Source organism: Amborella trichopoda, chromosome 1 (genome assembly GCF_054954075.1).
Source record: "Amborella trichopoda isolate Santa Cruz 75 chromosome 1, AtrichopodaSantaCruz75HAP2 v2.0, whole genome shotgun sequence".
NCBI lineage: Eukaryota > Viridiplantae > Streptophyta > Magnoliopsida > Amborellales > Amborellaceae > Amborella > Amborella trichopoda.
Window position 1 is genome coordinate 52,721,281 of NC_142336.1, and position 18,465 is coordinate 52,739,745.

Genomic DNA, 18,465 nt, shown 5'->3' on the forward strand with positions numbered 1-18,465 from the left:
AAATTATATAAGGTGCCACCCTTATAATGTAGAAATGAGGCACACAAAAAAAATCCATAAAAAATATTTTTTGAATATTGAAAAATCCTCCAATCGCTTATTTTTACTGTATCCAAGGTGCATATTGCAACACATTAAAAGAACATTCGTTTTGAGTAGGTGTGCCTATGAAAATTAGGCACAGAGCGTTGTTCTTAAGAAATTTCCTACGTGTGAAAGCCCTCATTCACTACTTTGTTAACTTTGCTTCATGCCTATTTTTGACCTAGTTTATGTATTTTCTTGCAAACAACCGTGCTTAGGAATGCCCTTTGTTTTTCTTTTTTTAAGGTAATTCAGTGGAGAACACAGGCCTTACCCGATTTTTCAAATAGTTTGGAATTTAGTTTCTTGAAGATATTAGTGGGGTAGTGTTAGTTGAAATGTCAAATAATTTAGAATTTAATTTCTTTAATGTGCCAGAGGGATAGTGTTAGTTGAAATAAAAACCACATCGTGATGAAGCTACTACCACGACCCAGTCCCTTTCCCTATAAATGCCCTTTGTTACTCTCATCTCTAGTTGATATCGGGTAATGACACCACCTCATTGACATCTTCAAAAACTTAAATCCTAATGAATTATCCAAAAAACAAAATATCTAGTGCATATAAAGAGAGAGTATATCAACACATTTGACATTTAATATATTATTAAAGGGAAAAAAAAAGAGTGCTCATTGACATTTATAGAATTAGAGGGATATTACATATATTATTAGAGGGAGACAACATAATGTCATGAAAAAGATGGAGAAAGGGACTTCTCTACATTTATTGGGGGGGGGCCTATTATAATTAGAAGAGCAGTCTCATATTTTGTTGATGGGGGTAAAACCGTAATTAACTCCCCATGTCTGGAAAGAGCCGTCCACAAAATTGTAGTAACCCCCATAAAGGGCAAGTGTTCCATTGGCCACCCCTTCTCTAACGAATGGGTAAGTGATCAGGTTCCCAAGTGAAACGTTCACCGCTTCCTAAAACATTATTAACAAACTAAATTAAACATTAAGGAACCCATTAACTAAGACAAAATTAATTACGAAATTATGTCTATAATTTTCCTTTTTTCTTAATTTTGAAATGATGTCCATAATTTATTTTTCTGAATGATTTACATACACATCTTAAAATTTTAGGTAAAATATGAAATGTTATTTTGAAATTACAAAGAATGTCCGTCAACCTATTTTTCTTTTTCAAAATTACCTTTCGGTCACAACCCGAATTTTGATTTTTTTTTATTTTTGTTTTTAGTTAGTAGGGCAGTACCTTAAAGCTCGAGCGTTGTACTAACATAAAAACTAAAAAAAAAAATAAATCAAAATTGAAGTCGAACAAGAGGCAATTTAAAAAAAAAAAAAAAAAAGTGAATTGATCGAGAATTTTTGCTTGTAAACAGAGCATTTTGTATGATTAGGGGAAGCTTACCACTTCACACTTGGAACATTGCTCGGCCGCTGGGAGACTGCCGTATTGAGATCTGACCTTGTTCTTAGCTGGAAGACATATCTTTACCCAATCCTCTATGAAGTCCCTGCATCGCCTCAAACACATCCAAATTAGAGGAGAGAGAGACTTTGGCTGTCATGGGAGAGTATAGCAGTGTTGTATGGAGATAGATGAACAGTATAGAGAGAGGAGAGAGAATGGAGTTGGGTTCCCATTAAAGAGAGAATAACAATGTTTTATGGAGAGAGAAAGTTTAGCAATGTTGTATGGAGAGGGAGAGTTGATTTAGGTTATCATGAGAGAGAGAGAGAGAGAAAGAGAGTTGATATAGGTTATCATGAGCGAGAGAGTATAGCAAAATTTCATGAAAGAGAGTTGACGAGCGTTAATGGAGAGAGAGAATTGATAGGGTTCTCATAAAGGAGAGGCTAAAGTAATGATTTCGAGGTACAAAAACAATTATGTGCATGTAAATGCGATGATGTTAAGAATGAAAATCCAAGTGTAGAGTACAAATCATCATTTACCCAAAAAACCACAAAAGGGGGAGAGGGATTTGCTTACGTGGTGGTGGAGCCATCGTCGTTGAGGGACATGAGCCCCTTAATTCCTCCACAACGGCTGTGCCCAACAACGATAATGTTTTCCACCTGCCCAAACATTTAACAAACACATATACATGTCCTCGCTCTAAAAGTATGACACATAAAAAGGAAAAACATCTTCTCCTTTAACTCCAAAGTTTCCTTCTTAATGCCGTAACTTTTTACAACGCTACTTTCACTTTGCAATGATGATTCCTCTCTCTCTCTCTCTCTCTCTCTCTCTATACCTTTAAAACTATTACTCAAAGCACCGTGCCTTGCCAAACATCTTCCCTAAAGGCATGGAAAAAAAAATGATACTTTTCCCTCCACAATGACCGTGAAATCTCTTACTTAATTGGGGTAAACTGCCAAGGTGTTGACATTTAATGCATATCTCTATCTCTTTGCCTGTTAATTTTGTTACGAATATCCCCTTTCTTTTTTTTTGACGATTCAAAATTTTATTGTTAAAATGCAGAAAGTACAAAATCATAACAAAAAAGTTATCTGATACCACCAAAGAATCTAAAGATGCTCTTTTTTAGCCAAAGCATCCCCTAAGTTATTTGCCTCCCTATAAATACGCCGGAAAGAGACACCAACCCTATCCGATTTATAACCACAAATACCGCGGTTGCCAAGGAACCCTTCAGTGTCTGTCAATTTAGTTGGTTTGGAACGGCCCATTGTGTTTTGTTTTGTTTTTGCAAGGACAGTTTTGTCGTCCTCCCATAGTCGATGGCCTTTACCCTTCACAATAACATACCCCTCACAATAAAGCATTTTGGCGGATATGCAGTTTCTACGAGGCTTAGGCTTAATGAAAACAAAGTAAAGCCCCACCTCGAATCATGGTCCCGCTAGCACGTTAGGCATAAAGAATCTTTATACCTCGAATCATGGTCCCGCTAGCACGTTAGGCATAAAGAATCTTTATGATGGCTTTAAAATCAATATTTAATACCCACTATGAAATTTGAAGTTCAAAATATGATGTAAATCTTGCATACACTTATTTTTAGTGCAAAATGGAGAGTCTATATAATGTGTTACAACAATATACACTATTTTTTTAGAGAAGAAAAAATGAGTAAATTAAATTTGCTTTAATTGGGAGAGAGAGAAGATGAGGTGTCATCGCACAACAAAAAGAGTTACATATGTGTATTTTCATGCATGTAGGATGGAGAGATATAGAGCTAATATAAGTTAATAATATACTAAAATTTATATTGCTAAATGAAATAAAGAAAAAGATAATTGCTTTATTGTTTTACTTTTTTGCATATTTAGTTTTTGTTAATTTGTCAAAATAATACAATCTTATAAATAAATAATATATTAATCTAAGTAAAACTAATATTGTGAATAATATAATTAAAAACAAAGAAAACATAGTAAGGAAGTTTTTGAGCCAAAATGCATTAAATTAGAATAAGAGAAAAAAATTCATTTATTTTGTGTTCACTGTATTGTTTCTCAATTATTTTTATCTAAAACCAGCAAAGCAGGTCTATCTTCTCTCCCGATAATTATGTGAAGACGAATATATTAAAAGCTCTCTTTCTTTCTATAATCAAAAGTCCTTTTAAAACATTATTTCAAAATAAAAATTTATTTTTATAATTAATAATTAATTTCAAGTGCAACCCACGCGCATATCACTAGTTTACCTTTAGATGCAAGACTGCATATTCAATTGCTGCACCCATTCCTGCGTATTTGACCTACAATCCATAGGCCAAACAATTTATATAAATTCAATGCGAAAAAGAAATTAAAATTCTTAACTTAAAAAATAATGGAGTGAGACTATAGAATACCTGGTCATATGGGGGAACCATGTTAGCGATGTTTCTCACCATGAAAGCCTCCCCAGGTTGAAACCCTAGGATGTGAGATGGGCACACACGAGAATCGGAGCATGCGAACACCATAAACTACGGATCATAGTCAAAATAATAGAGAGTAAGTAGAAATCAATGAACAGTTAAATAAATAATTGAATACAATATTAACATTAGCATGGAAGACTATTTAATAAGTGCTATGATCCTGGATACTATAACATTTGACTTTTTTGGAAAATCTAAGAACCAGATACTCATAAAGGTGAGCCTAGTATCATCAGACTCGCCCAAGTTACTCAGACTCATCACCTTGCAGAGTTAGAGCAAAAACCCGCCAAACCCGATGATACCTATATTTTTTGCATGATCACTTTTCTAGACTTGGCCGAGTTTCTGACAGACTTGACCAAATTTACACTCAGACTCGAGACGCTGCTGAGTCTGATGTCAGCCTTGTTTACAAGCATTGGGCAGCATAGTGCAGGCATCAACTTCCATTGCCAAAACCAATGTATGGACAATTGTTCATTCGTTTTAGATATGGACGTTCAAGATGCCATGTACCATTTATACCCAAATGATCTATGATAGCAAGAAATTGTTCATGAGATGAAGCATTCGTTCACTTGATCATTTTTCAAGGGGACTATCACTAATTTTGAATAATTTTAATCGCATTTAGATAATTTCCACCCTTTCTAAGCTTTCCTTTCATTTACCATTCAAATTTTTTTGAATAAAACTCATCTTACCATAACGTAAAGAGCATATAAAATGAAATAATACTAGGCAAAATAAAAAGAATTGGGTTTAAGTAAAGAGCACAAGATTCAGCTATCGAGACGTCTCGATTTCCATTCTTATTAATGCTAACTCCTTTCACAAACTATTAATTATTTCAAAAAGTGCTAACCCACTACTAAAAAAAAATAAAAATAAAAATAAAAAGGAAAAAAAGAAAAAAGGAAAGGAGGAGGAAAGTTATTCGGGAGGGGTACTTTGAATGTGGACAGTCAAATGTGAATGACAAGACCACGCGTTAAAAAGGCAAAAGGAAGAGGACTTTGTAAGAGGCGACAAACAAAGAATTCTTGATTGATCAAAACTAAACTAAAATAATAATATGGAAAGTTATTTGCCCCAATGAGCTTATTATAATGGATTCGTAAATAGAAGATAAATATATTATATAATAATAACCATAGTTTATCATTGGGGAAGAAGATTCCGTACCTTCGGGCTCTGCCCCTCAGCCAGCTCCCCAAACACCTCGGGCTTCTTCCTACGATTTTCCGAAAATGCAAAATGAGATTTAATTAAATAATTTTAAATATGGAAGATGGGTATGCGGTTGTTAGGCCCATCTCACTTGTTGGGCCCACAATACATGTGCCTCCATTGGGTTCACAACAATGATCTTATGTGCCCAAGTTTAAAGGTAGTGGGCTAAGTGGCTCCCACACAAAGCATAATTTAGAGGCCATCTGGGGACCGGGAGGGACCATTCCGGGCCGGGCATTGGTCCCGGCTAGCCAGCTCCTACAAGAAATTGGAAACTGGTCCAGTTCTTTGTCAGGTCCTATTAGGGTTGTCACTCATTTATTTTTTAAGTTGTTTTGTACTTTTTTTTTGGACCGATTCACATACTGAAGAATCGGTTTGTTGATCTTGAACAGTTTTTCAAGGTATTTGCCTGTTCTATCCAAATAAAAAGAACATAGTGAAATAAGAAGGATCTTAACTCGTAAATGTTTTTCTTAAAGGTCTCGAACCCGGTCTTGATCTTCTCCACGGTAGGAGATACTGCCTCAGCCACGGCTCCTTTCAATTCACTTGTTATCTGCTCTATCTTTTGCACTGCCTCTGGTTTCAAGCTAGCAGATTCGCTGCACATCAAGAAATAATCAACAATTTTATGGATAATTGAAACATTAAGCATTAAACATTAAAAAAATCTAAAACATTGAGCTTCAGCATTAAAGTAATGGCCATAGTAAATCTCATTTAGTGAAAATTCATAAGCAGAGATGATGAAAAAATTATACAAGTTTGGATTGAGGGTACTTTATAGCATAGTTATCAAGACCCGCACTGCCCAAGTTAGACTAATCAAACGACAACCGGCGCTTTGGCTAGTCGAGTCAAAAGAATAATTGGATTTTGGTAAATATTGATCGAAAGTATTGTTTAACCTGTTCTGTCCAGTAGGATCGGTCGATTTTGACTGATAAGATCAGTTAAAAACTTTAGACGGATTTCGTAATACATTTTGTAATTTTAAATATTATTATTTTTTATTTTTGAAAATCAAGTCCAATTAGTTTGACCGACAACCAGACTAATTTTAATTAAAAAAAAGACTCCTCACTAGTTGGTCACCGATTTGATTATTATAACTCTATTTAGAGAATAGATACCAAATTTGTTGCAAAATGTTTAGGGGCACACCGTCCCAAATTCGAATCCAACTGTTATTTTAGGAATTCGCTCTTATTTTAGGAAGAAACGCATGCAATGGAAATTAAAAGCGATAGCTCAGGCCATACCATGCACGCATAGTGCCTTAATTAGGAAAAAAAGGTAAAATGACGAAAATAACAGAAACCCTTAATCTATTCCACAAATAACCAAACTACCCATGTTTCTTGTTATGCAAAAAGCAAAACGGGAAGCAAATGGATTCGGATACGAAAATGGGGAAGCAGGTCGGCATCCAAAAGGAAGGGGTATTTTGGATATTCCATGAAAGAAACAGGGGTACTATGAGGATTTATATACACAATTTTCTATTCATAATGAAAGCAAAATAGAGCAAAAAAAATTGCTTGTTTACCTGAGCAGCTTTTGCAAGCCAGCGATGACCTCCTCATAAGAATCTTTCCCCATTTCTGCAGTCTTCAATTTCAATAATACCAAAAATAGTACCCAAAAAATTTATCAGTGCAATTGTTTTAACCGAAAAATGGTTTTTTTTTTTTTTTGTTTCTATTTTGGACTAGTGTAAAAAAAAAAAAAAAAAATCTTTGAAAGAGCAAGAGCAAAGTAGATTCAGTGTATATTCAAATTCACTGATTTTTCTTCAAAATAAAGGCACTTTGCATATGCTGAATTATTGGAATATTCTTTGGATAAAGCAAATTTGAAAATATGACTGAATTAAAGGACAATTTATTGACAAGACTACGGATTAAAATTCTGATCTTTTACCTTTTTCTCTCGGATGAATGGAGCTAAAGATACAAAAGGATATAATGGTGAAAATTAGATGATAATTGCTAAATAGATATGAGATGAACTGTTTAATAAACATTAAACAGATTTTAATAGTATGTTTTCTCTAGATTTCAAATCAAAGAGGCTCTTTCAGAGTGATTAGACTCAGACTGTGATGAAATGTAAATTTACAGTACACTGAGGAAATGGTGATTTAAAATGAGGAAAGAATGCACAGATCCTTGAATACTGGAGAATTATTCACAAGAAAGCATAAAATTATACATTTTCTCTTCATTTTAGGAAACAGGAAAAATATGACAAAAAAAATTCAATAAATTTATCACAAATGTTTGACATCCAAACAACCAAATGTAATTTCCCAGAAGAACTCTTCACATATCAAGTAAATAACCATCCAATATTCAAAATTTCGAACAAAAGCCACCCCAATATTCCATTTTCCTGAAAATTCCATACATACAAAGCCATGATAACTTCCATAAAATCGAAATTCGACTATAAAATCCATCTTATTTCATTGAATGTGAAAACCGACCAATTGTAGAAGACAAGAAACTAAAATCCAACTGATCAAATCCCCCAAAGGAAAAAAACCCACAAATACAATTCAATTCATTTACAGTTTTATAGAAAACTAAGGCAAATAAGAGATTCTCCATTCACACGGAAACATATAAAAATTCATAGAAGAAATTGACCCAGAGAGTAGAGGACATTTGGCTCCATATTCTGATAATCAGAGAGTAGCAGAGGACAGAAAGTGGTATAGATAACTTACTGAAAACTTTAGAGAGAGATTATATATCTGTACTATTCGATTAAAGAGAGAGATCTTTAGAGAGCTTTTTCTCCTCTGAATTTGTGTGACTCTCTTAGCTGCACCTTCTGAAAAGCATCTGACTACCACGCCCCTAATTTCTCCTCCTATATATAAATAAATAATAAATTGAAACAACTTGAGCTGCCTAACTATGGTTACTGAACCTAACCACGGTTTTCCAGCCAGTCAACTGGTGAGGTCGATACTTGGGCCTTTTTTAACTCCTTGGGTGATCAGGAAAAAATGGGGACGGGTGACTTGGTCTGCTCTGAAAACCCAAGGCCTCGGCCACAAATGTGGCTCAAGGACTGGGCCATCGACCAAACCACTTCAGGTTCGAGAGCTGACCTGGCCCTAAACTGTTTCCTTTTTTTTTTTCCTTTGAGTCTGTTAGGGCCAGGTTGAATCGGGCTTGGGCCGTCGGCCCCACATAGGTCATAGAGGGTGATGGGGCGCGGGCACAGTCCATTGCCAACTGAACTCTTCGTTCTCCTATAAAAACTGTCTATACGTAGAATTTTGTAAATTTCCTTTGTCTATTCCTAGAATTTTGTAAATTTCGGAATAGTCCCTATTGGGTAAAGCCGACAATGGGCCCGCATCTTAAAAAATTAGGTCTAGGCCATGACCGTAGGGCTGGGCTAGGGCAATGCAAAACTCAACCCTCCTTTCTCTTTTCATTTCTCTTTTGTTTTTGCTTAATTTTGCTTTTGGCCTGAGCTGGGCCGGCCCTATGGAAGAAAGGCCAGGTTAGGGCCAAGGCTGGCTTGGTTGTTGTCAGCGTCGTAGTTGGGTCCTCTTTTAGGACATATTTGATACGTATAAAAATAATTTGTATATATTTTTACATGAAAGGACTTGCTTATATGATTAGATGCGGTAATTTTTTTCATGGAGAAATATTTTTTTACTTTTTATTTTTTGTTTTCATATTTCAATAGATCGAAAGATTTAAAATATATCACTTAACCTCTTGACCAACTTTACTTATTTTTAACTAATTTTTTAACCCTAATAAATATAAAAAAAACTTACTCATTCTAAACCCTTCATCTCTTTAGATGATATATTCTCCCAAAATTTCTCTTTCTAACATTTACCCTATTTGTCTCTCTAATGGGGGAAAAAGATAGTGAGAGATATCGGGGGGAGAGAGACTTGAAAAATAAGTAGAGAGAAAAATTTAGGGGAAATCACGTGAAGAGTGACAAATAATGATGTTTAGAAAAAGATATGTTTTTCTTATATTTGTTAGGGGCAAAAAAATAAGTTTAAAAGCGATAAAGTTAGCTTAAAAGGTTAAAAGATATAAAACTTAGAATTTTTATTACTTAATATATGTTTTAAAACCTTAAGTCTATTGAGATATAAAACTTAAAAATGAGAGGTATAGAAATATTTTCTTTTTTTTATACCAATTCAAGGCAAATTTATAACCATTGATGTGGAAGAAAAGCTCTTCCATTAATTACATAAGGGAGTTCTTTCATATAAAAATATTTTTACAAAAATATTTTCATACCTACCAAACATGCTCTTAATTATTGGTCTTTTTGCAATATATGTGTATAAGTGGCGTGATAATATCCATTATTTTATATAATTGGGGGCAGTATGATAATCCTTTTTCAATTAATAAAACTAGTTTATTACTAAAATTTCGAACGGCTTTCCTGTTTCCGAAAGGCTTTCAAAAGTAAGGAGGGATGGGCACATTTTATTTCGACACGTGTCATACCACGGATCAGTCATGCCGTGTCGTCACCTCTTACGAAATGAGTTTACTAATAATCTAAAATCAAAACTAGGAAAATAGTTAAAATTAAGAAAATTGGGAGAAAAATTAGTTTAAAATAGAAATAATGGATTGTTTCTGATTATTGAATCCCATGGTCAAAGAAAATGAAAAGGCATTGTAAACAAAGAGATCCTTTATTTTAATGCAAGGTGGTTACATTCACGTGCTTGATTTCAAATCAAGTGGTGGTGAAGTTTACTTTGGAAAATATAAAAGAAATCATTGAGACAAAAATATAGAGGAAAAAAGGTGCATCTATCTGCTGGAAAGCCTTGTCCTAGCAACTAGATTCCACAAACAAATAGATGTTTAAAATTTGGAAAAATATACAAAGAGATTATTTACTTTTGATATAAAGAAGTCACGATCATGTTTGCCCGTCGGATTTCAAATCAGGTAGTGGTGACTGTCATTGACTAGGTTCAAAATTCAAAGAAAAATTTCTTGAATTTCATAACATATCCAAGCTATCCAATTTGAAATAAGATGGTTATGGTTACTGATGACTTCCTTGTAATAAAAGTAAATGGTCTCGTAGTATACATTCCTTTATTTTCCAAAAGTTTCTTGAGATATCGAAATAAAATCATCAGAAAAATTGAGGATTACTTTGAAAAGGGAATATGATCATGTCGAAATGTTTTTTTTTTTTTTAACTTACATGTTGAAATGTTGCTTAAAAATGGAACACGGTTTCTATGATACTTAGGACTCGTATATAGAAATGAGTCCTCTCTTAAAAATCCATTTTGAGATGGATTTTGGACCTAATTTTTAAGGATATAATCTATGACATGGAGATGATGAATATGTAAATAAATAAATAAAATTCAAAACTAAGAAGGATAATTTTATGAAGAAAACAATTAGACCATCATTTTTAACTCTTTTTGGACGGACCACCTATTTGTGTTAATCTTTAAGATGGATGTTTTATGTGTCGGGGAACACAAATGTAGGAATACATTCTCGGACTCATACAACAATTTTCCTTTTAAAATTTTTGTTAAGACTCGCGTAGCCCTTGGATTTTATCCCAATTACAATAGGCATGGAGGAATTTAACCCTTAAAAGTGCCTCCAAAGTGGACCAAGGGACAAACACCAAACTCCAAGGATCAAACTCCAACTAGCCTTCCATCTAACCTTCACTAACCTTCCATCTAACCTTCCCTAAAAGAGGAAAGACAGAGAAGATAAGGGACCTTCCAGGCAAAATTTACAAAAGGAGAGGTTGGCATGGTAGCATATGTGATTGAAAACATTTATAAATATTCTAATTGATTGTCTAAATTAGATATAAAAATAAATAAAGAATTTCAAAATGTAAAAATAATATATCTTGTAACAATTATCTGGACTTTCTATTTTCAAGATTTTCAAGCATTCATATATCTGCTCGATCTGTGCTGTTTTTGAAAATTTAGAGGGTGGGCCTTATATAGCATAAGGTGGGCATAATATACAAACTCTTATAACAATGCCACTATAACAAATATAAAAATATGATTTTAAGTTTACCACGGAATAAACTCTTTTGGGTCACCACCCTCTTATTGAAATTGAAAAATAAAGGAAGCAAGTAGAAATAATGTTCGTAAAGGCATGAAAGTGGCTATTGGTTAGTGCCGAAAGATCCCTGAAAAGTGGAAGCAAAAAGTTGAAACGTGGTCACCCCATCATGACACCCCTCGTTTGGATGTATGAAATGGGCGATTCGGATTAGGTATCGTGGACTTGGATCAGATTGATGGGGGAGATGATTCGGATCATGAGCCCTTAATTCCCTCGATTTTGTTTTTTAGTTGATTTTTTGGCAATTCAGTAGATTAAGAACACTGATCAAGATGAGCGGGCAATCCAAAATCAAATTGAATATTTTAAAACATTGGATATACCTATTGGGAGAGGTTTCTATTCTTCTTCTACTGCATAGACGATATATGTTTTTTTCTCATCTAGCTGTCCAATTTAGATCAAGTGAGTCACTGACTGTTTGTCTAGATTCGATGCCGCAAAATATTTTATTTTTAGTTTTTTTTCAAAAAATTATAACAATATGAAATTTGGTATGTGCCATCATCTCAATGAGGCGTACCTAAAACAAATATTAAATTTTTTTTTATATAATATAATGATCAAAATACCCCTTGAACTTTTAGGGGTATTTTGGTCATTTTTTATTGAGAATATATTTTTTATATTTTTTAAAGATGAGACTTTAAGAGATGAGTGGACGTCCAGAATTTGGTATCAAAATAATTTGTAGAGAAACAATTTAAAATAAAATAGTTTAAAGACATAACATTGTGACTAGGGCCATCTCAGCCCTCCATTCGGAATGGAAGGTTGGATAGGAAAGTAATTTAAGTTTTATGCAGTAAGTGAAGCATAGAAAGCTTGCCTAGATCTATTTGCTAAGCCATTTCATATGGAAAGCTGATAAGAAAATTAAAAAAGATAGTTATATGATAACAAAATGCTATCGGGCCTTTCCTTCTATTGAATGTAGAATCCAAAACAAAAAAATAAATGGTCTCATCAATTAACTTATTTGTCTTGGATGGCCTTGACCGTATTCTAATGAACGGTTAAAAGAAACGAACAAATAACGACTTTAAAAAAGAAGAGAAGGAAAGAGAAAAATAATTATCTTTAAAAGGAAAATTTGCTAACATACTTCACATTCACTTTGGATTATTTTCCTGATTTCCATACGTAAACGCCCAACATGTGCCCAACACTTTGTATATGAACAGTGCACATTGAGTGATTTGTGCTGTGCACTATGCACCGTTCACAAGACCGAGTACTAAGTGCTATGTAGTATCTCGTGTGCATGTGTTTTGAGAAACGTAGTACATATACACAATGTTTGTATAAGTGTGAGCAACATAGCCAACAATAAACAAAAGAAGAGATGGCTTAAAAAAGAAAAAAATGCATGATTAAAATCAATTTTATAAAAAAGTTTGATATAAGAAAGCAAAGGGAGGGAATTTAATAAAGATAGTGGAAAAAATAGAAATGCTCATGAAAACTAATTTTCAGCACAGTGGAAGATAATGCATCAAACAATATGGAAGGCCTAAATATGTTTTCCTTCAGATTGACCCTAGGGTACTTTACAGCAAAATTTATAACTTAAATACCCTTACTAAATAAAAATAGAATGCCAAAAAGTATCTCTCTTATGCCCTCTTGGGAGGTCCTTTGTCCTTTGGTTGTGACTGGTGTTGATGGTTTTGATTTTGATGTGGGGTTTGTTGATTTTGTTGTTGATTTTGATTATTATGCTTGCTTTCTCTGTTGTTGTTGTTGCTTGAAGAGCCACTAACCTTGGTGGAAGAAAGACAAGGTCCCATGGTGTTGCCAACTTCCTGCTAAATTTGCAGGGAAAATCATAACAAAAAAGATAAGTTTCTTAGAGGTGAGATCAAAAGAGAAACCCAATGATCTTGCAGAGAATACCATACACAAAAAGTGGGCTTTCTTTGCATTTGAATAGAACAATGACTCACTAAATTTGAAGGAAATCCAATAAATAAGAGTTGGGTTGTTGCTTCTGAAATGGCTTCAACTAAAAGATGGGACAGGGATAATAAAAATATGATCTTGTGGGGGGAGATGGAAGATTCGTAGAAACGGATTGGAGAGAGAGAGAGGAACTTCTTTTGACATTTTATTTTCTTTTAATTAGGATATTGTGGTTATAAATTTATATGTAAAGTCCACTGGGTCAATGAAAAGAGAAGCATCAGAGTAATGGATGTGAGAAACCTTTTAAAGGGAGGGCATTCTATTTGGGGAGAGTTTAGTAATATCCCCTAGAATTCAAGAAAATAGACGAATAAATAAAATGTATATGGAAAGGATGAGGGTCAATTTGCATGCACATGCATGAAGAAATGCATTTAGCATCATAAAACACATTGTTTTGCATTGTTTAACCACATAGCAACTCCCTTCAAGTTCCAACCAAACTGAGAGAGCGAGAGAGAGAAACAACTTCCTCCAATTTTCACCAAAGAGAGAGACCATGTGGCAACTCCCTCCAACCAAGGTTTGTGTGTGTGTGAGAGAGAGACAGAGAAACTCACAGATGGTGGTGTTAGGAGGGGAGAGGGGGCGGCGAATACCGGTCTGCTTCTTATGAGGCGAGGAGGCGAAACAGGTGAGGGTGGAGCTCTGCAAATGACTATAGAGCTATGTGGTCTCAGTGATGTGAGGTCAGAGTTCTTAAATGCTTTTTTGGGGATAGAATTGAGGCACCACCCATGCACTGAAGTGGTCGACATTGTGCAATGAATCAAACGCGTTTGGGGGTTTTCATGGTATGGGATAGGATAATGAAAGTGAAAGGTAAAATAATTATGGCTTTTCCCTTTTTATCCCAACAAGATTGCATAGCTAAGGCTAGAAAGAAAACTCTTTGAGTGAGTGCCCATGTTTGTATCAATCCATGACCCAGATAAGGTTCTTCCAAGAGTTTGAGGTCCATGTTGCATGGATTGATATCAGTCCATCATATGGCCGTTGGCCACGGCACATGGCATGATGATGGTTGAAATGGATTTGATTGAAAGTCAGGGTCACGTTCATTTTAACATGCCTTTCTATGGATGACATTCATGGATGGGGTCATTGGATTTTGTGGATTGGAATTTCGGATATCGACCATGGATCATGGAATGCGGTCGATATTAAAATTGGAGCAATCCAGGATAACCTAAATCTCTACTTGATACGGTGAGCATCAAACAACAATGAAATCCATCACCCAAACAAAATACCAAAAGACAATAATATGTGCAATATATTTGGAAAAAACATAAAAACAAGAAAAAATAAGTTAAATGGGAAATTGCCAAATTACAATACAAGTAAAAGTAGAAAGCACACACAAATTTATGTGGTTCACCCAAAACGGGCTACATCCGCAAGCAATGAGCAATAATGTATTTACTATCAAAAAACGAAATTTACAAATTTGAAGTTTTGTAAAGATTACCTTATACAATAGTAAAAAAAGCCTAAATGGGTATTTCCTATAATAATACCACCATTAATCGACTCATCTCTTTATTAACGTTGACCAATATAGTCACCGTGAAGAAATGCCAATAAAAAATCAGCCCCATGCGAGGCCACAATGGTGTTCGGGTTTGTGCAAAAATCCCGATTCTCTCCCCCAAACTTCTCTATACTTTGTCTTATGTTTTCTCTCTACAAATAGATTTTATGGGCCTTTATAAAAGACATTTTTTCTATTAAATGTGTATTATAAAAATACCCCACAAAACAAAAAAATTGCATTACCATTCCAACACATGTTCCATAGAAAATAGCCATCACACATGGCTTTTGATTTCATGGTTAAGAAGTTGTATTGAATTTCTCCAAACACGAAATTTGATTAAAATTGGAATTTTCTTATTAGTTCTGTATCAAGAATTAGCCCTTACTCCTTTTGACACACCAAAAATTAGGTTGAATTTTAGTATGAACTTCAAAAGCATCTTTCCAATAGAATTACTAAGAAGAGTGAGCACAAATAGCATACTGCTGCAAGAGCACACTGTACACATACTCCCTCATGTAAATGATCTGCTTAAGAGGATTTTCTTGATCTAAAATCTAACTATTTATTTTAGAATCACCAAGTGAGAACTTTCAAAGAAAGAAAAAGATGTTTTTATTTCTGAAAACTTTGACCTAACCATCCAAAATTAAATGGTCTCTTTTTCCATTTTGTGTTTTTTTTTGAGGAGGTGACATCCCGAAATTTGTGGTCCTGAAAACAAACCTACATAGGGGTTCATCCCAGGGAGTAAATTGACATATGCTCCAGTGTTGGAGCACATTATCTTTGGCAATAGGATTTGTCTTGTGTTCTTCTATAGATACCATGATCTCTATGGATAAAGACGTCTCACCAGGCCATGGATGCTACTGCTTCGATGCCTTGGATTCTGGAGGAGAAATATGCTTCTATGGTCCATGGTGCATGGATCATATAGATAGGCCTTTTTATTTTATTCGTACTTTATTTTGTGGTCCTTTTTGGCCTTTTCCCACAACCACCTGGCTGATCCTGATTGCAAAATGTGGAAACATACACAAAGTGGTCCTTAATTAGCGTTTCCTTCAAGTAAGGAAAAATTTGTATCCCCATACAGCCAAGGTTGCAAATGGGCTGGGCCGGGCCCTGCTGGAGCTTTCATAGGGCCCATCTGTCCGGATATTAAAGGTCATTAGTTTTACAGGCTCGGGCCAGACCTTAGTATCAAGGGGCAGGACCTGGGTCTGCCTAGGCTCAACCTGCTTACACACCTAAGAACAGTTAGTGTTAGCGATCGCATACTCTCGTGAGGGAAGAACAGTCATTTTACAACATACATGTGCTTTAGTAACATGCAATGGTGAATGTAGAATGTGAGTAGAGAGTAACGAATTTGGTTGAGAGAGAATAAGGAAGCTGAGAAAGAAAGTAAGACATGCTTCAAGTGAAGAACAAGCTTCAAAAACAGTCGTAACGGAATGAACTTGGTCTCTTTCTGTTTCATCATTGTAAAGACTGTTATATAGAGAACATTGGCATCTATTGAGAAAAAGGGGGAAATATAGCAAAGAAGAATTTGAAAAAAATGGTAAAAGGGATAGTAATGGAAAGATAATACTTAATGGAAACATGGAGAATGATGTTGGAAGTATTTCAGATATACACTGTTTTATTTATGCTAGATAAGGATTTTTTTGTTTTTTCAAAATAACAATCATCATTGTTGTTATTTTAATCATTTCCATTTTCTTCGTCAGTCACAGCTCCTTTTAATTCACTTGTGATATGCTCAATCTCTTGCACTGCCATTGGTCCCAAGCCAGCAGATTCACAACTCATCGAGAAATAATTGGCAATTTTACAGGCAAACAAAACATTAAGCATTAAGAGGTAAATGTAATTGTAAAACTTATTTAGTTAAAATTCATGAGTAAAAGTCATGAAAAGCATTTTATAAGTATCAGAAAATGACACCCCAATAGTTTTTCCCCCAATTATTCAGAGCTTCTCAATCTGCCAACATAAAAACCTAACCCTCCTCAAACCCACCAAGCAACACAGGCATTGCATTAGTAATGCATCCTATTCCCTCTCTCATATGCTTTGCTATCACATCCAACACCAAGTAGACCTCCCTTGCTTTATTAGTGTTCACCTCATCCCCAACAAGAAACTCATGCACAACCCCATCAACCTCAATCGAGCTACACCCAGGTTCAACCTTCACACCTCTGTTCTTCATCACCCCCCTAACTCTCTCAGCCTCTCTCCACCTACCACCTTTAGCATAAATATTCGACAGAGTCACATATCTCTCTGGTCTACTTGGCTCCAATTCTATCAACAAATTTCCAATGGTCTCGCCTAATTGCACGGCACCATGTATCCTACAAGCACCTAAAAAGGGTCCCCAAACTCTAGAATCAGGCTCTAAAGGCATGTTCTCTATTAGCAGTAGCGCTTCATTTAGATGGCCGGCCCTCCCTAAGAGGTCCACTATACAGCCATAATGCTCCATTTTAGGTTCCACACCATGCAATCTAGCCATTGATTCAAAGCAATCTAGGCCTTCTCTAACCAATCCTGAACGAGCACATGCACTTAATACACCTAAAAATGCAATATCATCAGGCCGCAGCTTGTCATGAGCCAACATCTTGGCAAATAGATCTAGGGCCTCTTTTCCTAGTCCATGTAGGGCAAATCCATTGATCATTGCATTAAACAGGTCTAGGGACTTATTAGAGAACATATTGAAGACTCGGGATGATGTTTCTATATCCCCACATTTCGCGTACATATGAACCAAACTGGTACTTAGATTTGCAGTATAGCTCAAACCATTTCTCTCTATGTAATCATGCACCCACCTTCCTTGATGTAGGGCCCCTAGTTCGGCCACTGCAACTAATACACTAACTAGAATTGCACCATTGGGTTTTATCATAGATAATTGCATCTCATTAAATAGGCCCAAAGCCTCTTGGAATTGGCCATTATGCACATATCCTGATATCATAGCATTCCAAGAAACCAAGTTTCTTTCAGGCATTTTGTCAAACACTTCTCTTGCCGCTGCATAATCCCTTGATTTTGCATGACCATTCACAATTGAGGTCCATGAAACTATAGTTGGCTTTGAAACTTCGGCAAATAACCCAACAGCAAAATGCATGCCCTTACAGATCCCATAAAAGTTCAAAATAGCAGAATGAACAAATGGATCATTTTGCAGACCGAGCCTCAATATCTGACAATGGATGGTTTCTCCCGATACAACAGCTTGCCATTGAGTGCAAGCTTTAATCAGCGGAGGAAAAGTGTAATTATTAGCAAAAACACCACTTTTTGTCATTTGGGTATATAACATTATAGCAAGAGGCAAATTCATGGAAGCATAGGCCTTGATTAAAATATTATACATGAATGTGGTTTGAATTGGGGATAGAGAGAAGATGACATGGGCGGTGGAAAGGTTGCCGGATTCTTGCCTCAAAAATGATTCGATGAGGTTTCCGGCGACGAATGGATCGTTTGCAAGGCCGGAAGAAATGGTGTAAGCATGGAGTTGGTGGAGTTGGGGGAGGGTGAGGCATTTGTGGAGAAGGAGAGAGAGAATG

The 18,465-nt window shown here is 35.3% G+C and overlaps 1 protein-coding gene and 1 pseudogene across 4 annotated transcripts; both read right to left on the bottom strand.

The window, feature by feature from the left end:
- Positions 1 to 664: 664 nt before the first annotated feature.
- On the bottom strand, positions 665 to 14,086 carry CA2 (carbonic anhydrase 2). 4 transcript variants are annotated; one of them, XM_011625338.3, is made up of 10 exons: positions 13,884 to 14,086; positions 13,122 to 13,163; positions 6,762 to 6,823; positions 5,671 to 5,814; positions 5,162 to 5,210; positions 3,902 to 4,018; positions 3,752 to 3,805; positions 2,056 to 2,141; positions 1,471 to 1,576; positions 665 to 1,016 (listed from the first exon to the last, which is right to left on the bottom strand). In XM_011625338.3, exons 1-10 carry the CDS (start codon positions 14,079 to 14,081, stop codon positions 852 to 854), a joined length of 1,023 nt encoding a protein of 340 aa, XP_011623640.1. In that variant the 5' UTR covers positions 14,082 to 14,086; the 3' UTR covers positions 665 to 851. The 4 variants fall into 4 exon arrangements, with proteins under 4 accessions (XP_011623640.1, XP_011623639.1, XP_006844988.2 ...); XM_011625337.3 differs by having other exon boundaries at positions 13,122 to 13,166; XM_006844925.4 differs by lacking the exon at positions 13,122 to 13,163.
- A 2,788-nt stretch (positions 14,087 to 16,874) lies between these two features.
- On the bottom strand, positions 16,875 to 18,236 carry LOC105420696 (pentatricopeptide repeat-containing protein At3g62890 pseudogene; annotated as a pseudogene).
- Between the last annotated feature and the right edge of the window lie 229 nt (positions 18,237 to 18,465).